Below are 21,498 nucleotides of genomic sequence, written 5' to 3'. Positions count from 1 at the left end.
TTTGCATATTCTGTCTCCTATCTACCTGACGTGATGTACCATCCATCCTGGCTAGAAAAATTTGTCGCTCGCGGCAATCTTCCTCAATCACTTGGCTATTTGATAATCCTAAACCTAGCGGATCTTGACCATAAACCAGGTTCAGTCCAAGACTCCTACCGAGACCCTGCGACGGGGACAGATGGCACAAATACTATCTAAAAAGGAAAAATAGTTAATTGGTGGCAAAAGTAACAAATGTTCAAGTCTTTGCTTCAGGTCTGGTCCTTAGGTTGTATCGTTTCTTTGTTGGGGTCGTTTGGTCCTGAAAGATTATTTCCGGATTAGCAGTGTTCACTTGTAGATGCAATGGGATGGTTCTTCGAAGAGTGTCATCACTTTCTTCCTAAGTCTGGGTGTCTTCCAGCCGTTACTAAATGGTACGAACCGGGGAGTCTTGTCTCCTTCAGATTCACCTATGCCCCCGCGGACCCACTGGTCAAAAGGCAAGGGCAAGGGTACCTTTTTGCAATGCACGGCGTGGACCCAGTTTTTCTTGCCTTCTATCCTTACTGCTGTCCGCGTAGCCAGTAGAACCTGGCGAGGAGACGACCAGTGAGGATCAAGATTCTTCTTTCGCTGAAAGTTCTTGGTGCAGACCCAATCTCCCTGTTTGATAGAGTGACCTGGGTCTGTTGAGGCCTCTGGCAGAGCACTTTGAACCTGTTGGCGAAGAACACTTAATTTAGTAGTCAAGTCATGAAGGTAATCAATAAGCATAGGGTACGGTATGTCTGAGTACTTCCTAGGGCGAGGAACTCCCCAAATATTGGCGGGGCGTCCGAATATTACTTCATATGGACTAAGTCCCATACGAGAGTGTACAGTAGTTCTGGTGGATAGTAAGGCCAAAGGTAAAGCGTCAGGCCAGGCAAGACCTGTGCTGGCCTGAATCTTTGCCAATTTCAGTTTGAGAGTGCCATTGTAGCACTCTACCAAACCCGCTGACTGTGGATGGTTTGCCGCGTGGAATTTCTGCCTAATACCAAGACCCGTACATACTTTCTGCATGATTTTGCCTACAAATTCACTTCCATTGTCACTCCAGACAATTCGCGGCAAATGATAATGGAAAAGCGAATTGCTGAATCATGGCTGCCCAATAGTAATAAACTAAATTAGGGACTGACCACCCGCCACGATCTTGCGGGAGGGAAGTCCATTTAGTGGCCCTTCTTGGTTTCCGATATGCCCATAAAAACCTTTGACAAACCCTTTGAGCTTTTATTAAAGTGGAATTAGAGATTAATAATGGGATAGATCTAAATAAATATAAAAATTTAGGAAGGACAAACATTTTAAGGACATTACAACGTCCATATAGAGAGAGGTGGAGATGATTCAGCCTTTCTAACTTATTATGAAGCAGATCAATAACAGGAGAGTAATTCAGATCCGGAATCAGTTCAACCTCGGCCGAGATCTGAACGCCCAGATATGTTGCCTGTGAGCTAATAGGGACCTGGGAAGTTGGCATAGCCGATGTTTGAACAATTTGTGTTTTTGCAATATTTAGCTTATAGCCCGAAATTGAGCCGAATTGAACTGCTAAAGTCTCAACTGCCGGGAAGGAGCCAGCGACATTATCTGTTAATATTACTATGTCATCGGCGTATGCCAATGTCTTATATGCAATACCGTGAACTGAAATTGGAGAGATATTTTGTGATTTTTCTATCTGAGAAAGAAAGGGATCGATAAATAGGGCGAAAAGTAGAGGGGAGCAGGGGCATCCTTGTCTGGTGCCCCTACTGATGGAAAAAAAACCTGACTCATTACCTGAAATACGTATTTTAGCCATTGGGGAGATGTATAAGGTTTGTAAAGCCTTAATGAATTCTGGCGACAGACCCTTCCAGTGTAGTACGGCCCACAGATACCCCCAGGAGACCCTGTCGAACGCCTTCTCGGCGTCCAACAGGATCAACCCGAGGGGAGAGTTTGACACTTTGGCCCAATCTAGAAGGGCAATAACCCGCCTGATATGGTCAGTCGTGTCTCTGCCAGAAATAAACCCGTGCTGACGGATGGAAACTAAAGGGGAAATTATTTGTGCTAGTCAAGAAGCTAAAATCCTCAAGTAAATTTTGCTATCTGTATTTATGAGTGCTATAGGCCGATATGATGCGGGATTAAGTTCGTCCTTACCCTTTTTCTTAAATAATACTATTGTGGATTGTCGCCAGGAGTCGGGGATGACCCCGATCTGGGCAAGTTGAAAAACTTCTAATAGCTGACGCTTAAATAGATATGAGAACATCTTATAAAATTCAAGGTGGATAAGATCAGGGCCAGCTGCTTTGCCGTTGGAAAGAGATTTTATAGCAGCCTCAGCTTCTTCCCAACTAATGGGTTCTGCAAGAATTAAATTCTGATCAGTAGTAACCTTCTGAGTATCGAGGGATTCAAAAAATTGCGATAAAGAGGTTTGTTGCCGCTCAGCTATGTTTAACTCCTCAGTGTATAAGTTCGAATAAAAATCGACAAAAATATTTAGAACGGCGCTGGGTGAATCCTGAGTTATACCAAGATGGTCGTTGACCCTAAAAATTTGATTGGTGATGGCCCTTTGTTGGAGACGTTTGGCTAGGACTCTTCCGGCAGCTTCCCCCACCTCATACATTGAAGATCAAAATTGAAAATATTTGGCTGCAATGTCCTCATAAAGAGGATCCAAAAAGTTAGCTTTGGCTAAGGCGACAGCTTTCTGACTAGTTGTTAGATCCTGACCCCGACGAATGTTAGTACTTAAATCAAACTCAGCCTGTTGAAGTGCTACTACTCTTTTTGCGGTGATCTCGGCCGAGTGAGACAGCGTTCTGCCCCGCTCCGCTGGACCCTAGCTTATCCTGAACTAAGGCTCATCAACACTTGCCTGATTTCTTGCTTATTTCGATCAGTGCTCGAACAGCGTCCTGACCCGGCTCTCTTCTTCCGGACTTGGAGACTCGGAGCTTCTTTTGTTTTCTGCTAGCCGAAAGCCCTTTCCAAAGCTGCGGCTGCCGCTTTGAAGTCTCGCGGCTCCGCTCGTGATGCACGGGATGCCGACCTGAAAGGCTCCGGGACTCTGTGTTTGAAAGTTCGATCGCAAAACGATAAGTCCCCTCCTTTGAATGCTACTGCATCAAGCTCTGCACTGTCTGCTAAGGGGCAGACGCTCCCTGAAATCTTCAGCAAACTTGGTGCGAAGGACAGAGCTCTGACTCTGAATGAACCCGCTATTACCCTCCCTGCTACCTCGAGGGACACAGCTTTGGTCTCTAACGGCTTCAACGGTCCAGCTGGTAAGGAGGGGGGGAATTCGCAAATACTTACTGACTCTGCACTCCCTCATTCCAGTTTAACTCTGCAAGATTCATCTGGCTCATTGATATCAAATACTACTCATGAGGAAGTATCTCGGACCCCTGGTCTCTCTAAAGCTGTATTCACTCCGACACATGGCATTCTGGGTAATGTAGTCCAGTCCTCTAATATATCTAAGACTGCTACTCTGGAGTTGCCCGTTGAGCGATCTAATAATGCCAGGGGGTCTGAGGTTAGCGAGTCCACAGATAAGTTCTACTCTGTCTCTGATCACTCTGCGTCTGGGGAGGAGGATGACCCTGACATTCAGTGGTCAGATAATGATAGCGATGCCGCTGATTGGCGACCCAGAACTTTCTCAAGAGACAAGACGGAGCGTACAGTACGTAAGGCTTTCGGTTCTAAGTTACCTCTTCAGCACACGTTAAAAAATTCACAGAGTGACTGTCGAGAGAATCAGTTACTGCCCGACCTCTACGAAACTCCAGGTAGTACTGGAGGGGACTCTTTTGATATCCCAGAAGAAATCTCATTGGTAACAATCTATCGCACCATAATGATTCATAGAGAAGCTACTAGACAAGAAAATATTCGCACCCAAGGGGTCTGTCGCAAAATGCAAAACTCTTTGCGCCGTGTTATCAAGTCCTACACTGAAACTGTCGCAAGGGTCACAGTAGTTGAAGAACGAGTTTCAGCCCTAGAGGACGCTGTTACAACACAGAAAGATTTAGTTACGGAGGTCAAAGAACAACGTCAGGATATTCTATGGAAACTCTCTGACCTTGAGAATCGAGCAAGAAGGAATAATCTACCCGTTTTGGGGATCGAGGAGAATAAGGAGGGCAACGACACCCGAAAATTTATAGTCGAACTTTTTACAGATGCCTTCCCAGAGCTCACCCAATGGGACTGGAATCTCCAGATACAACGAGCACATCGATTCCCATTCAACAGGAAAAAAACAATCCTCTTCTTGTACTAATAATCAATATCCTAGAGCGATTTTGGTGTGCTTTAATAATTTTCTTGCTCGAGAATCCAATTTTGATTTAGCTAGACCTAACAAAAAGCGATCCGCTAAGGGCTGCCAATTCTTTGTCCGTCCTGACCTCTGTGCAGAGACAGTTGACCGTCGCTGGCATTTACGTCAGCTAATTTCTATGTTTCAGGTGAAGGGGGCCCAGGTATTTTTGCTTTTTCCGGCGAAATTGAAAGTCATCTTTAAGGGTCAGACAAGGTTTTTTTTCTCTGAAATATTGGCTAAAGAATTCCTTGATACAATTTAGTGGAATCTTTCAAGGTTTTGTTTTTTCTCTTTATTACCTATAGGCAAATGTTGAGCAGGTTACATGTTATCTAGCCCTTTTAGGTTCCAGGGGGTGATCCAAATTTAGAGGCTATCTCTTTTCTTTCTCACAGAAAATTATTAAGGATCATCCCCCCTCTTTCTTTTTTTTTTTAAAGAAGAAATTGTCGGTCCAGCGGTCTGCGGGGTGACGTTTGCTGAACCATCATAAGGACTTGGGTCCTGTGCTCCGAATGGGGGGAGAGGGGTGTGGGGGGGCTATGGGCGGTGGGTGGGGTCTTTCACGGGGGGTGTTGGGTTGTAGGGTGGGTTTACTGGGGGGTGTTTTGGTGGTGGGTGGAAGAGGTGACCAAAATTACTGTAAAAAATTTCAGCAAGATCATTTCAAAGTACTTAAATTGTTTTTTATTTTGGTTATTTGTCAAGCTTAATAGCAGGAATATATTCCCTAAAATTCCTAAATTGTTTGTCTACTTTCACTATATTCAATGGCTGGTCCTAGACTGACGTGTGCAACCTGGAACATCTGTGGTCTGAATGACCCTAAGAAGCGCAGGATTTTTCATAAAATGTTACAGCTGATGCAGGTGGACTTAATCTGTCTGCAGGAAACTCATATCCCTTGGGCTAACCGCTCCCATCTTAAATTTCCGGGCTACGATCTAGTGGCTTCCACTCGACAAACCTCTACTATTAGGGGTGTTGCCATCATTCTAAAGTTCGGGATTGGGCGGGTTAAAAGGATAAAACAGGATAACTCAGGAAGATGGCTAATTGTAGAATTGTTGGTTAACAATTCTCTGCTCTCTGTATGCTCGATATACGCATCCAATTTAGATGACCCGCAGGCCCTGATGGATTTAAATTTAGAATTAGCTACATGGCCGCACCCATTGATCTTCTGTGGGGATTTTAATATTAATATTTCTAGCCAGCTAGATATCAAAAACCATAGTGCGTATACCGGGCGGAAGCCACAAGTCTATAAGGCGCTTCGTACCTTACTCTTTGAACATGGGCTCGTAGACTTATGGCATGTTAATCATCCAACACATGATGGGTTTACTTTTTATTCAATACCTCACCAAAAGTTAGTACGTATCGATTTTGTTTTTATGTCTTCTGAAGTTCTCGGTTCTGTTAAGATCCAGATCAATCCCCGGACCATATCGGATCATAATCCTATTATTTTTAGTTTCTCATGGGATCGCTCTGTTAATCGAATTAGACCATGGACTTTCGACAGGAAGCTCCTCTTGGACAAACTCTATCAAGAACGGATGTCGCTTTGGATCCCAGAGTTTTTTTAAATCAATAGCTCCACTTCATCAGCCAGTATAGTCTGGGATACCTTTAAAGCCGCTTTACGCGGCGAAACCAAGAGAATTGCATCCTATCGATGGGTAACCGAGCAACAATCCCTTGTGACACCTTCCTTGTTCCTTTTTCAACGTGGTGTCCTAGATACAGGTCTTCCTTCTGACAGTATTGAAATTAACTTGGGAATACTGTATGTCCATTCACAGCCAAGACATTTAGCAAATCAATGGTGTCTTGCCTACAGGTCTCCAGCGTGTCTGACATGACAAAAAGGTTGTAAATATAGTGGACAAGGAGAGAGCTACAGGGCACTACCAAAGACTCTAGATTCTTCTTGAGGATCTGATCAAAAATTGAGGGGCCCTCTTTGTACCCTTGTTTGACTCGGCACCATGCCAAAACTCTATTTTGGAAGCAAAAAGAAAAGTGGAACTGACTGTCCTCACGTAAGGGAACAGAAAAGAAGGCCTGGCACAGATCAACCACTGTGAGCCACTTACGCTCACATGGAATCTTAAAGAAAATCACAGCTGAATTCGGTACCACAGGACAAAAGGGGACAACAATGTTATTAATTTTCTGAAGATCTTTTACATTCCAGTTTTTCCAATTGGGCTTCTGCAAGCCCATATTGGGTATGTCGCGTGGACTCCTCATTATTTCTTTCTAAATGTCATGCTTGATCATCAACTCAATCATTGAAGGCATTGCAGCTATTGTTTCAGGCGTTAGATTGTATTGGGGCAGTTTAGGTGTGCAGAACCAGGTCTAACCATTATTTGAACAGGCTCAACTCCTTTTATGCAGCCAATCAACTTACCCAGGAAATCCCAGCGTTCGGGGTTCACTGTATCGCTGAGATCAGGTGGTTATTCTTCAGTAGGCATTAAGGGATACAGTCCAATGGCTGTCCCTTGCCTAACCAATTTAAAATCCATATCTTCATCATGAGTTTGGAATTTAGCATCATTAGGGGTACAATAAATAGTGCAATTTAACTTGCGTAATAAATCACGTCCCAAAAGGTTAAAAGGACTGGAATCACACATTACGAATTGATGAACTTTCTCAAATGACTCTATTTTAACCAAAACCCTTTCCATGACAGGGTTTATATTCTGTGTATTGGCAACTCCCACAACTTTGATATTCTTTCCCAAGAGCGGTAGGTTTGGGACTTCCGCTATAATGACAGTGGAATTGGTAGCATCTGTGTCAATCAGAAGTGACACCGGGTGGCCATTCATCCCACCTTCAACAAATGTACCACTGTGGTATACATCTAAGACTGCGCCAAAGTATGTAATCTTCCTACCCCCTCAGGCACCGTCATTGTGATCAGAGCAGAAACCTTTCATCAACTCAAAAATACAAAACTGTTGGAACGGCTTCTGATTCTGGAAAGAGAGCTGTTTTATATTGTGGCCTGCTCACATTGAACCTAGGATTTCCTATTTTCTGTTGGAGTATTGGGGCCAGGCGAACTTGCATTGTTGGAACTTGAGGCATTTGAGAATTTTTCATTTTCTGTAGCCGTAAATTTGGCAGTTGTACAAAGTTTGCATTCTGCGATTGTGCGAAACCTACATTCTGCATCTTGATCTCATTACTTCCCTGCTGAGATTTGAATGGCACTCACGCTTCTAATGACTCAACTTGTTACAATAATGATTCAGATTTGATTTCTTCAACATTGCAGCATCAATTCCATTGCTCGGATCAATCAGAACACCACAGCCTCTACTCTATGGAACACTAATTCCGTCCTGCATCATCTGTCCCCCTTTGGGTATGCAGCTCCATGCATCCCACCCACCTATACTACATAGGGACCACCTTTCTGTGCCATCTTCACCTGAGCAAACATAAACTTCTCTTTCAATCGCTTCTGTTTCATCTGCAGCTCATCACTGCAAAATCGAGCATACCTCAATACCTCATCAATGGATCTATTCTGCCAACCAATCAAATGCTGTTAAACCATCATGCCAATTTCAGGCCGTAAACCCATCACAAACCTGGGCACAAAATCTCCCATATCCTTACCCTCTGGGAATCTCCATTCGGTTATGCTGTTTAAATACTTGCAGCAATCACTCATAATAAGCATGTACAGTCTACTTGGGTTCCTCTGTGGTCCTATCGACCTTTACCCAAACAATATCTTTTGCGCCCACCTTTCCTTTCAGAAACATAATCAACTGCTGATACTTTTTCATTACCTCAGGCAAAGGCACATATGTTATCTAATTCTTAGGAGGCTCCTTATCTGGCCACTGGATAAATACTTTACATTCAGCCCATAAGTAATATAACACCGCAATGTCGAAAAAGGTATACGAACAAACTCACACCCATGAGATTTTAACACACCTTTCAACTTGAGTATAACACTGAAGAGGATTGTCTCCTAACTTTAGGAAATCATTTGTAAATGATGCAGGCTCACTCCTACTCCAGGGCACATGTACATAACCTCCTCCTGGCACATCCCTCATTGGGGAATTATGTGCTCCTTCCCCATCCAGTGGAACCATAGGTGGTTCTCCTCTTTGTTCTGGGGTGGATCTTGGCCTCAATTTTTTTTCATTGTTCTTCTTGAACCACCTGCCTTCCCACTTTCTAAATCACTCCACTTCCGTATATAACCAATAATTTCTTTTATTTGCAGTTTCATCACTAACACTCATTATGGCCTCATTATCAAAGTGGGCCCGAAAGCTCCTTTGTAAAGACTTATTCTTGTTTAGATCCATGTCATATAGATGAGCTAAGTCTGAAAGTCTGTTGTGAGCAAGTTCAGCACGACGTGTAATATCTTTACACAAATAACAAGCTCATTCTCTCCATAGTCATCTATATGTGAAAAATGTAATTGCATGAAATCAATTCATCCAATTGTTACCTTAACCTAATCACATCCAAAGGTCCATCTTTCTCTGCACTTTAATCTTCCTCCCTGGGCTTTATGATTTCAAACTTCAAGGGGACTAGTTAAAGAATTGAACCAAATCATCTATCTCTTGTGACTAGCCTCAATTTGTGACATGGGGGTATTAACCACTATTCTCCCTCTGGGGTTATCATTTGGGATACATTGCAGTGAACTCCAAATAGACATGGAGGAATTTCAAGGTATTGGGGCGGGCTCCTCTGTAAGAGTCGCTCCAACTACACCTAATGTTTTTGGTGGGCCTTTAACAGTTGGGATTAAAGGTATCCTTTCCATAGGCCCTAACATAATGGTCGTATGGGTATTATTCTGAGAGGTTGTCATATTAATAACAGACAAAGATTGTGTTGTCTCTCCAGATGACTTAGGGTGTACACAGGAATGGTAGGTCCAATTGTAACAGGGACTGTGATTGAGCCTGGGGCTTTGGCAACTGGAAAGGTTGTTATGTTATGTTAAAACTATTTGCTATAGTGCACAAAATCACCCGGGGCATCTCAGAGCTGATGCAGATCAGAACAGGAAAACATATCAGAAGGTTCAAAATAGATAGAATAGAATAGGTTGATGGAACTTGCGACAGCACACTCGAAGCCTCAGGTGAGACAACGTTATAAGGCAGTGGGCGAGCAGACAATAATACATCCAAAAACCCATCACTAGAATCACTTTCATCACCTGAATTGTCAACATCATCTGTCTTCTCCCCATATCTTTTACTTTGTCTAGGGATCTTCGTTTGTCAATGCATGGTACAACCTGACTTGTTCAACTACCTTCATTCGCCACTTCTGTTGCTCTGCATCCCACTTGGCATCAGCAGAACTATGTACTGCTTTCCTAGCTTTATTCTTCTCCTTATCATGTGCAGCATGCTCTCGAGCATTAAATGCTTTATACTGTGATGATCTAGGGAAAGGTTTCTTCCTGTACAGTACTCTTCTTAGGTTCTCAATAATCGTACATTCAATATGTCATACCATGGAAATCTCAATGCAATCTCTGCCTCAGTGATACCGTATCATTGACGAAGCCACAAACCTGTATGGATACCATCTTTCAGTTGATCTTCCTTGCCCTCACAAACAGGAATCTGAACATCTCCTCTCATCAGTTCCCGAAGTCTCTTGAAAAATTTTGTGGCCCCAATAATCAAACAAAGAGAATACAAAGCAAATGGGAAAGAGAAAAAGGTTCAAGCACTTCCCCAAACTTAGTATAGATCACAGTTTAAGGTATGGTCAGCACTTGCACTTAATCACAACGCAACCTCTCTCTCAATGGATCTATTCTAGCATGGCACCCAATGACGTCACAATCAATCCCAGCACTGCATTTACACTGCATTTACACGACTAGCCTATCCCTTTACGGCACTGCATACCACACTCCTCACTCTTCCCAGCGGTTCACCCTCCTGTACAATTTTTTGTATGTTAAACTCTCACATCAAGCACAATTTAACAAATACCTTTTGTCTGCTCCACTAAAGAAATTCAAAATAATCACTCATACAAGAATAAACAGAAAGGCTTCCTAACCTCCACACACACCGATGATATCTCAACAAACAGGAAATCACCCTGACTAATGTAGTTTCACCTCTGCGCAGTAAGGATCTACTAGCAAACACACACAAAAAGATGGACTGAGTGTTGAAAATGTTCAGACACACACCTCCAGTCACTATTAGATCTAGGTTGAATCCATCATCATTTTTTTGCTCGCTTCACTACCCCAGTTCAGACCCAGCCATATGCAAATCAGTCTTGACCCTGTTCCTCATGGAACAGTCTAGCTCGAACTGCCAAGCCAAGTCTTTCCCAGAACCAGAAACAAGCATCCAGTGACCCGTTTCTGGGTAACACCCCTCATCAGACAGGCTAGCTTGAATCCAGTGGCAAAGTGAGCAAGGGGCCTACATCTGGGCATACCCATCCAACTTATGGCGAGCAAGCAAACACAATAAGATGATGGACGGAGTGCTAAAACTTTTCACACACCCACCCTCAGTCACTATCAGATCTGGACATAATCCATCATCGTTCTTTTGCTCACTTCGCAGCCCAATTCAGAGCCAGCCATGTGCAAATCAGTCTTGGCCCTGTTCCTCATGAGAACAGTCCTGCCTGAACTTCCAAGCCAGGTCTTTCCTGGACTAGAAACAAGCATCCTGGGAACAGTTTTGGGGTAGCACTCTTCATCAGCCAGACTAGCTTGAATCCAGTGGCAAAGTGTAAATGACTGGGTCTGAACTGGGGTAGCAAAGTGATCAGAAGAAGGATGATGGATTCAACCCAGATCTAATAGTGACTGGGGGTGAGTGTCTGAAAAGTTTCAGCACTCCATCCATCATCGTATTGTGTTTGCAATAAGGATCTACTTACATTAATCAATATTATTACACTCACAACAATTTGTTATAATCCATGTCTCAATTGTATGGTTGTTAGAACCTCACAAACTGACACCACAATACTTAGCAGACAAGCTTAACAACAATAGCTTTACCACTCCCAGGATCTTAAAACACATCGGGTCTGATAACAACTTCGACTTCTCAGCATCAAGCACGTATACACACATCAACAACTTTAAACCATAATATCACCATAATGTGATTCACTCATTTCTTCTCCACCTTACTACAAGCTCAACATAATGCTGAGATATACAGCACTATTAATACTTACTCCTCAGCTATTGCAATACATACTGAACCGCCAAATCACTCCAGATCCTCCTTTGTCACTGATATGAATTATAATGTAGTAGATGAGGATGGGTATTCCATTATGAATACTGTTGCTACTTTTGCTTTAAGCCAATCAGTCGATATTGAGGAGGTTATTAGGGCTATTGATAAGATTGCCAAGGAAAGGCACCAGGTCCTGATGATGTCCCAATTGACTATTTAGGAATAATGTCACATTGTGAGCGACATTAGCAACAAATGTTTTGCATGCCGCAATCGTGGGTCCTATTTTAGAATCTTGAAAGTAGGCTGTAATAGTTCCTATATTTAAAAAAGGGGGATAGAAACCATCCAAAGTGTTGCCCACCCATTTCATTACAAGATTCTACCACTTAAGAATACATTTCAAGTATCAAAGCATGGGTAAAAACAAAGTCACAATTTCTTCAATGTTCTGTGTCAGAAAACTCAAGAACTTAAGGCAAATTTCAAAAGTGCTAAAATCCAATATACTCACTCTTCTCCTGATAAAAAATTGTATCCCACTTGTGTGTGTGGATCAATTGCACGAACAGGAATAAGCCAAAACTTTGAACGTGTGAAGACCACATTGCACCATACTTAATTCACAGTCCTAGATTTTACCTCTTCCTGCCAGTTACGATAAGCCCACCCAACCGTGTGTAGTACTATTTTTACTGATAGAAGTATGGGAATTCTGGGTGGTGAGAGTTTCGCTGTTCCCCGCAAATTCCAGAACCTTTCATCTCAGAAACGTCAGGACATTCTGTTAACCAATGTTTGACCTGGTTACTGCATTCTGAGTACTTAAAAGTGGTGGCATCTGTGCAAGCCACACCACCGAGGATTCCAGGGCTCAGATTTAGTAACAATTTGTGCTGTGTTTGATTCACAGCTGTGATACTAACCCATACCAAAGTGTTGTAGTAGGGTTTACTTTCCAATGTGAATCATGATTTGCATTGGAAAGTTGGCTACATTAACGCACACTAGCTACAAAAGCTATGGCTGATAGACTGCACACACCCTTGCACTATTATACAAGGATGTGTGCGTTGGGTTATGGCAGCCTAAAGTGTACTAGAGCAGGAAGAGAGTAAAACAGCAACATATATTACTAGAAATGGGGCTGGTCTGCTCTCTCCCTCTTACGCAATGCAGTGTTGCATGAAAAATTAGGAAATCTGCCTTCAGATGCCTATTGTTCAAAAACTCAGCAACCCAAGACATTCATGGAGAGTTTGGATTTTTCTTAGAAAAAGAAAAGGTCCAAATTAGCATTGATCCTCCTGCTCACCAACAAAATAAAAGTGGTTTGAGCTGATGAGCCTGGACAGGGAGGGGCTGCTGGTAGTAATAGCTGGCTTTGCGCTTCCCGTTTACTCATTCACCAGATTGATCCTTGTATGGACCTAGGAGGAGCTAGGTAACCCCTCTCAGGTCTATCCAATATGTGCAGGACATCACTAGTGATATCACATACATATTAATGAGGAGGCCCCGAAGTGAGCACCAGACTACCTCATCCAGGAGTTTGCCAGTTCCAGAAATGCTCAGGCCCATGCAAACTCCTTCCCCTAGCTGACAGCATTAAAGGAGGATATCTCCTACGGGTTAAAAAAAAATATTGCAAGTCACCTTAGAGTTGTGTAACCTTATCGCTGGAATCTGCCTGCGACCTCATGCCACTCTATGTCCAAGGGACTGCTTGGTGACTCATGTACTCATAATGTGCAGTTATGGGCACATTAAGTCTAGAAGATAAATAAGCTTAGGTGGCCCTTGCAGTCTTGGATGCACCATGTGACAGTTGCAGAGTTTCTAAGCGCTGACCAGCTTTTAGTATACATGGCTATGGGGAAGTCACACACATGATGCAGTTACCTGGTGGTATCTGAAAGTGGTTCTGAACCTGTGAACATTATTGATCAGATTAATATGTGGCAGATTTTATGATGCATTAATCAACTTTGCACGGCCCTTGTAGGTGCATCTGCTCTTTTGTACTATACCAATATCAAAAGATATTTTTTTCTTCTGTTGGATAGATGGCAAAAAGTAAAGATCTAGCGCAAAGATATTTTGTGTCTTTCAGCCATCACCATTAGCGACCCATCTTTCAGAAGTAATGAGTCGTCGTGGATGGCTTTCGAATCATTCGACATTCGGCGCAAGACTCACATCCAAATACAATTCCTCCCTCATACTTCAAATGGTATCCTGTTTTATGCTGCTCAACATCTAAAGACCCAGTCAGGTAAGAGCCCAGAAAAACCTTGCAGCACAAGCTTGACTTTTAAGAAGCTAGTGAAAAGGTAGGTCAGCTCAACTACAGTGAGGCATACCACTCTAATTTATGCAGAGTATATCAAGTTCTGAAAAGTTTATCTTGTATATAATACTGGAGAAGTGTAATCTTGATCCCATCTGAAATATCATAATCAAGAGTAGCCAGCACTCTAATATGTTTCGTGTGATTAATGCTACTTAGGAGAGTAGAGTGTTGCACATATAAAGTACTCCACCTGAATAATTTGTGTATAGAACATGATTAAAAAAGGTGTAAGTAACATTCATATATTAATGTGCCAGGAGAAGTTAACATAAAATGTGTCCCATTTTGAGGTTAAAAAATTAGAATGTGTATGTGTAAACTAATGTTTAAACATTTATAGGTGTAACAAGAATTATTTTCATTCAGGTGCATTTAGAGTGGCATCCTTGTAATTCCTTACAATTTATACATGTATTAAGAAGCTGCATTTATGTGTGTGTAGAAATGTGCACATTGTCTGTAACCCTGTGCACTGTTAAAGTTGACTACAGTGGGCCTCGCGAAAACAGTTCCATTCCTGCTCATGTTTCAAATTAAACATGTAATTCGTATTTAACCTTCAATGCAAAATGCATTCGCTTGTATTCTGTTTCCACTGCATGTATGGACAAAGCCTCATTAGTTAGCATAGGAGAGTTTTGTTTTCATTAGATAGCAAGGTATGAGAAGATGAAGTTGGTAAGGAGAAGCCCAGTAACGAGCAAGGAGGTTAGATCTCATGGAGTAGAGGAGAAATGACCAAGGACGAATTAAGTTGCAACTTGTCGATGTGGGAAATGTGGTACGAGTGTCCAGTTGTCCCGGAGCTATAGAAATTCACTAGCAAGGATCATGTGGGATTATCTACCCTGAATTCAATCGATATTTTATGCTGAACATAGTGAGGGACAGGGGAGTCATTTTAGGATTTCACAGGGAGCAGATCTATGCTTCTGCTTGAGTGGCATCATGCTACCTGACCCATGGTTAGAGTGCCTTCTACCGAAGACTCCCACAGCTGGCACCTTTCTGATCTTATAAACAACACAGTAGGATGATAGACAGAGTGCTGAAACGTTTCAACCACTCACACCCAGTCACAGATCTGGGTTAAATCCATCATTCCTTTGCTCACTGAGCCACCCCAGTTTGGACCCAGCCATATGCAAATCAGTCTTGACCCTGTTCCTCATGGAAACAATCCAGCCCGAACTGCCAGGCCAGGTCCTCCTTGGACTAGAAACAAGAATCCTGGGACCGGTTTTGGGGTTTCACCCCTCATCAGCCAGGCTAGCTTGAATCCAGTGCCACAGCAAGCAGGGCACCCATGTCTGGACATACCCTTGGCCGCTTAAGGAGAACATAGCAAACGCAACAAGATGATGGACGGAATACTGAAACTTTTCACTGTGCCATTGAATGGTTAGCTCTTGAACTAAAGGGAGTTAGAACCTAACCTAGACTAGTCTAGACCCCAACCCCAGTGGCCCTTGTCCAGAATTCAGGATCAAGATGTGGAGAATAGACGGAGTTCCGGTGGCGTGCTTTGAAACAGCGATGGCGGAGGAGTGAGTATTAGTAGGAATGTGTGTATGAGGATTATGCTTAGCTTACAGTACAATATTGAATATGTGATGTATTGTGGAGATGTTGTGAGAGTCATGTGAATGTGGTGTTAAGTTGTCAAAGGTTGTTATTGAGTCGATGTGACCTAAGATCCCAGGATATAATAAAGGTGCAGAAAACACTTTGTTGTAATTGTCTGCTAAGTTTCTTTTGGGTTTGTCGTGAGACATCGTCAACAGCCCTGTTGAGATAGGGAACTTTTGTTTGCAAGATAGAGTTGTAATTAATGTGGTTAACCTTTTGCGCAGAAGGAAAACTACACTGATTTAGGTGATTCCCCGCTGGTCGAGGTTTCATTTGTGTGTTCTTTGGAGGATTGATTCTATCGGTTCTCTTAGTAGAACAGACAATTGTTAGTTATTGTTTTAGTATAAACAGAAGTGAACAAGAGAGAGATTGGGGGAAAGATTGTGAAGGAACGTGATCTGCTGCAAGGAGTGAGAGTGATGTCTGAGTGTGCCATGCTGGGATAGGTCGGTTGGTGTAACACTACACTGCGATTGGTTGAAATTGTCCCTTAGATGCAGTGTTGTTATTGGTGATTGTATTGCCGCAAAACTTGAAACTTGTTTAATTTGAATTGAATTGACATTTTTTAAATAAAAGATTGAAAAATGAGATGTTTTAAAGCAATAATAGATATGATACGAGGAGATGTTGGTGTGCCTACTAGAATTGGCCAGGAAGCGCCACCGGAGAATACACCAGCTCATTAGATGGCAATGAACGTAGGGCTCCATACTATTATTTGGCTTAAGAATTGCCTCAAGGTCACAGAGAAAGAAGGTGCATTAATGTTTCCATGCTACAGTACTTTCAATTTGAGAATAATTGATCATTTGAGAGGGATACTGTTTGCAATTAAGCCATTACCTAGACTTACACAGTTTGACACGCTTACTGCATGGGAACATGCAGCGCATGTTAAACAAAGAGAGAAATATCAAGGAAGGATGTAGGAGTTGGAAATAAAAGATTGTCAAACCCCCTTACTGAAGAAGTGCCTCTGAAGATAGGGACATTTGAAGATAGTCATCAATTTGTGATGTGCGATTCTAGTTCTGTGTGCCTGTTAGGATGTGATTTGCTATGCAAGTTAAATTGCACCATCTATTTTACATCGGAGGGTATTGAGCTTTAGACAAATGATGAGGACATTGCCTTTGAATTGGCAAGCCAGAACCTGTGCATCTGACTGTTCATCATGTTGACAGTGGAAGAATTACCACTAGATCTCAGAGATACAGTGAGAGACCTAGTTTGGGATTTTTCTGGAAAGGACATTAGACTCATCCGAGGGGTTGTGCTGGTTGTATCCAAGTTAAGCCCAATGCTAAATACCCGAGAACTCCACAGTATAACTTGCGGCCGAGACAGTTGCTGGAAATACACCTGTGGTTGAGACTATGATTGAGCAAGGCATTTTAAAGTCAATCCTGGGGAGTCCTTGTAACTCACCCATTATGGGCTTGCAGAAGCCAAGCAGTAAGTACCACTCATTGAATGATCTCCTAAAAATGCATATCATATTGGTTCCTGGTTGTGCGGTGGTATCGAATCCATCTGTGATATTGTTATAGTTTCCATTTCAGTGAATCCTGTCATTGATTTTTGCCAGGCCTGCTTTCCGTTCCCCTCCATGAGTAAAGCCAATTCTTGTTCACTTTCTAGCGGTGGAATCATGTTTTAATATGGTGCCATGTCCCACAAGGGTATAAGGAGAATTCTCCCTGTTTCAAACAGATCTTGAAGAAAAATCTGAAGTCTCTGGTCATGCCCTGTAATTCTGTCACAGTCCAGTATATTGATGACCATTTGGTTGCATCAAACAGTCAGGATGCCTGTAAAACTGATATAATTGACCTACTGAACCATTTTGCTGAGAATGGACATAAGGTGTCCCCTAGGAACTTGCAGAACTGTATGACAGAAGTCCTCTACTTAGGACTTCACATTGTGAAAGGTGCAAGAAAGGTATCATAAGAAAGAATCTCAGTGATCATGCAAATGTACCTGCCTTGCTCACAAAAAGAAGTCAGGATGTTTTGGGGTATGGTAGTCTACTGTCACTAGTGGATACCCAACGTTTCCCTAATGGCCAAGCCTCTACAGAGGTTGACACACAAAGATGTGCCGATCCAGTGTCCTGGGACAATGATTGCTTATACGCATTCCTACAGCTGAGTGAAAGCCTTCTGGTGTTCCTGTATTAGGAATGCCAGATTACAAAAACGTGTTTTTGCTCTTTTGCAGTGAACGAGAAGGTTGCACTGAGAGCCAGTTTGACACAGATCCATGGAAGTGCCTGTAGACCAGTTGCCTATTTTCAGCTACTATGGATCCAGTAGCATTAGGGTTGCCTCGATGTCTCAAATCCGCTGTTGCAACAGGTGTCAGCATAGCGAGATGTGAGAGCATCGTAATGGGTCATCCTTTGACTGTCTACGTACCCCATTCAGTTGAGATATTGTTGACTCAAATTCATACTCAGCATCTAACCACTAGTAGGGTCACAAGGTATGAGCGGACTATTTTAGCAACTGAGAACGTTACCCTGAAAAGATGTTCAGTCCTGAACCCTGATATGTTGCTTCCTTTACCTGATTGTGATGCGGATGAGATTGAAGTAGAGCATGACTGTCTCAATGTCACTGAACTATGCACCAAGCCCCCTCCTGACATTTCTGATGAGCCATTGCCTGAATCTGATTACACCCTGTTTGTGGATGGCTCTTGTCTCTGGGTCAAACAAGGAAACCCGAGGACTGCTTATGCTGTCTTTACTATTAAGGGATGGGTAGAAGCTGCCTGGTTTCAAGGAGTATTCTCTATACAGGTGGCAGAATTGATTTCTCTTACCAGAGGATGCTGCGTTTCAGACTTGCTAAAAGTGACCATATTCACCAAAAGTCATTATAGGATTGGTGTGGTTCACAACTTAGCCCAGGTATATTCTCAGAGGGGATTTATGACCTCATCAGGGTCTCTGATCTGCAACGGAGAAAACATGAGAAAACTGTTAGCGGCCCTGCAGGTGCCAACACAAGTTGCTGTCATTAAGTGTTCTACCCTTTGTAAAGTAAACGATTTTGTTAAAATTGAGAATCGCTATGCCGACGAAGTTGCACGTTTCTGTGCACTAAACGTTTGCACTTTCAATGGTGAATACACAAATGAGGAAACAGATTAAACCAATTTCAGCCTTTTAAAAACAATTGCTGACACATGGGAGGAAGTGAAGAGGTTGCAAGAGGAAGTTATTAAGAAGGAACAGCAAGATGTGTAAAACGAGATGATGACATGCGGGTTTAAGGAGATACAAGACCAGTACTGCCTAATAATTTGTTGTCACCAATGACGAGGTACTATCATGGGTTTATGCATGTAGGAAACGATCACATTGTGAGGTTGTTTAGAGAGACTTGGTTCAACGTGAAGTTTCGAGCAATGTCTGAGGCATTGTGTTACTGATGTCTGATTTGTCCGTGAATAAATGTTGGAATGCAAACTGCTGTTACACGCTGAGTCCCAAAGGGAGATCTCAAGGTCCTTCCTACAAAATGCAGCTGGATTTCGTTGAGATACCAGTATACAATGGATTGAGGTACATTTTAGTAGTGGTATGCATCTTTTCACGTTGGGTGGAAGCCTACCAGACTAGGAGATGTGATAGTGTCTAGTGGGTTTATACCTATGAACACAGGTGTGTGTCATACTTTTGTCAGATTTTGTGTGCTTCTTCTGACTGATTCGCCGCCTGCAACACACAGAGGAACAGCGAGGAGAGAGTGAAATGCTGCAACGCCGAACCGCGTTCACCCGCAAGGAGAAGGAGTTGCTCGCAGTCTCGCACTCTGCAGCCCAAGCAGTCCGAACAGAGCCCGATCACAGCAGAGCGGAGCTGTGATCGGGTCTGGTGCCGGTGACAAGAGCCAAGGACTAGAGAAGCCGGGGTTGAGCTGGGATGAAATTAAGCCGAGTTAAGTCAGGTTGGTGAGGCGGCAGTTCATTCTTCTGCTCCTGCTCACCGCCCCCCACTCCCAGCTCCCCCGGCTTGCTCGCTCTCACTTCTCCACACATCGTGTTGAGCGAGCGGAGCAGGACACTAGAGCCGTTCTCCCGCTCCCGCTGCTCTCACTGTCAAGCCCAGGCAGAACAAATTGGACCATTTCTTTTTGACCTGAAGGCAAAACCAGCTAGCTAAGGGAATGTATTAGAGACTTCCCCTGCATGGCCAGCCGCAATGAACCCTGGCTCTTCAACAGACAATCCAGTCTGTGCTTTGTATCGGCCGAGAACGCCAGTGAAGCTGAGTCAGGCGAGCGACAGGCGGCGAGCGAAGCGGAGCTGTGTGGAGTTGGGGGTGAGTACTCTGTCATGCCGCCACCTGCCCTCAGCACACGAGCGAGGACGCTCAGTTGGGTGCCAGGCAGCAGTGGAAGAGGCTGCCCTCCGTTGACTTCTGAATCCCCACCACAGCAGGCTTTCCCCCACACCGTTGAACTGTCACTCCTGTGTATGGCACAGCTACCGGCACCAGCCTGCGTCCACGGTAAGGCCGATTTGGCGGCCAGGAGGCCAGAGAGCGCAAGAGAGTGCACCGGGGGCCAGTTCAGCACATCCACCAGCAAAGAGGGGGAAAGGAAAGCCCTGCAAACTCCATAAGTGGGTGGCTGGTAAGTGAGTGCCCTCGACTGGGATTGCAGGGGCCCAACCAGGCGGTTCCACTTGCTTGTGCTTTTTACCACTGTGCCATACCCACAGTCCGCTTACAGCTAGTTTGCCTGTCTCCTCTACTGACAGTGACATCAGCAGTCAGAGGACAGAGTGCTGAGGAGTCTCCAATCCTTGACAGGGAAACTGCACCGTGGAGCGGCAAGCCCTAAATTACAAACAGCAAGCAGTATCTCCCGGGTGCCTGATGGAAGGACAAGTCACAATGCCATCAAGGAAACTCCCCCGGAGAAAGGGTACTACCCTTCGAGTTGACACTGCCCGGGTCTCTCCTGGGGGGGGGGCTCCCCAACAGTTGCTGTCACTGCGAGATAAATTATCTTCATCAGGAGGCCAACTGTCACAAGTGCGGATCAGTGAGTTTTTCAGTAAGGCCTCTCCTCAAACCGGCCCTGTCTCTTCCACGACGCTGCAGTGCGAGTCAGAAGCTCAGGTCCACGACCAGCCTCCCTCCCACTGCCCCGGCCTCATCAATGGATCATTTTCTGAGGATTCTCGTTCTTGCTTCCCTGAGGCCCAGGTCTCACCTGAGAATCTCCAGCAGCACAGGCCTCTTCAGGAGGATTTTACAACAATCCAGGACACTTCCATTGACTCACTAAGTGCCCAGTCCATCGGCTCTGGAGACTTTACAGTTTCAGACTCTACAATAATTACTGCAGCTAAATTATAAGTACAAGCACAAGTTCATGACTGCAGTTTGTCCGCCCCTTTAAACCTTCAAGAAGGCAGTGGTGACCCGGCAGCAGCTCATGTATCACCCAAGCCTGCCTCGCGCTGCAGCCCGGGTGCACATCAAATTGAGCCCATTGACTCCTTATCACCAAGAAAGAGCCCAATGTATGAAAGCCCATTTGCACCTAAAAACCTATCTGATCGGTTTCTGGCCTCCCTAGAAGCCTGAATTGAGGCCTCCATAGCGCATACACCGGGCTTCAGTTCTCATCACAATTTTTTTAGCGCTGTGCTAGAAGACAAGGACTCACCTACGCCCTCGGGCCCACAAGTCAATTTTCGATCTCATTGACGTCACCTCACGTAAAACAAGACTCTATTGCAACTGCCCTGTTATGGCAATCACAGAAAACGGAACTACAGATCGACTTAATTCAAACTTTGGGCTCAACTTTGACCGGCTTGGGTTCTAGGTTAAGTTCTCTTGAAAGGTCTATAGGGTCTCT

General features: G+C 43.8%; 1 protein-coding gene across 1 annotated transcript in view; it reads left to right on the top strand.

Annotated features, from left to right (window-relative positions):
* The window catches only part of LOC146817306 (uncharacterized), a 528,574-nt gene that overhangs the window by 354,400 nt on the left and 152,676 nt on the right, over positions 1–21,498 (top strand). Inside the window, exon 5 of the mRNA XM_085609198.1 lies at positions 13,739–13,900. Coding sequence (XP_085465324.1) covers positions 13,739–13,888 — 150 coding nt within the window. The 3' untranslated portion in view covers positions 13,889–13,900. The remainder of the gene's footprint in view (positions 1–13,738; positions 13,901–21,498) is intronic.

Source organism: Triturus cristatus, chromosome 6, assembly GCF_964204655.1.
Source record: "Triturus cristatus chromosome 6, aTriCri1.1, whole genome shotgun sequence".
In the NCBI taxonomy this organism is placed as follows: domain Eukaryota; kingdom Metazoa; phylum Chordata; class Amphibia; order Caudata; family Salamandridae; genus Triturus; species Triturus cristatus.
The sequence above is the reverse complement of the archived record's forward strand: the minus strand, read 5'-3'. Positions and strand labels throughout refer to the sequence as shown.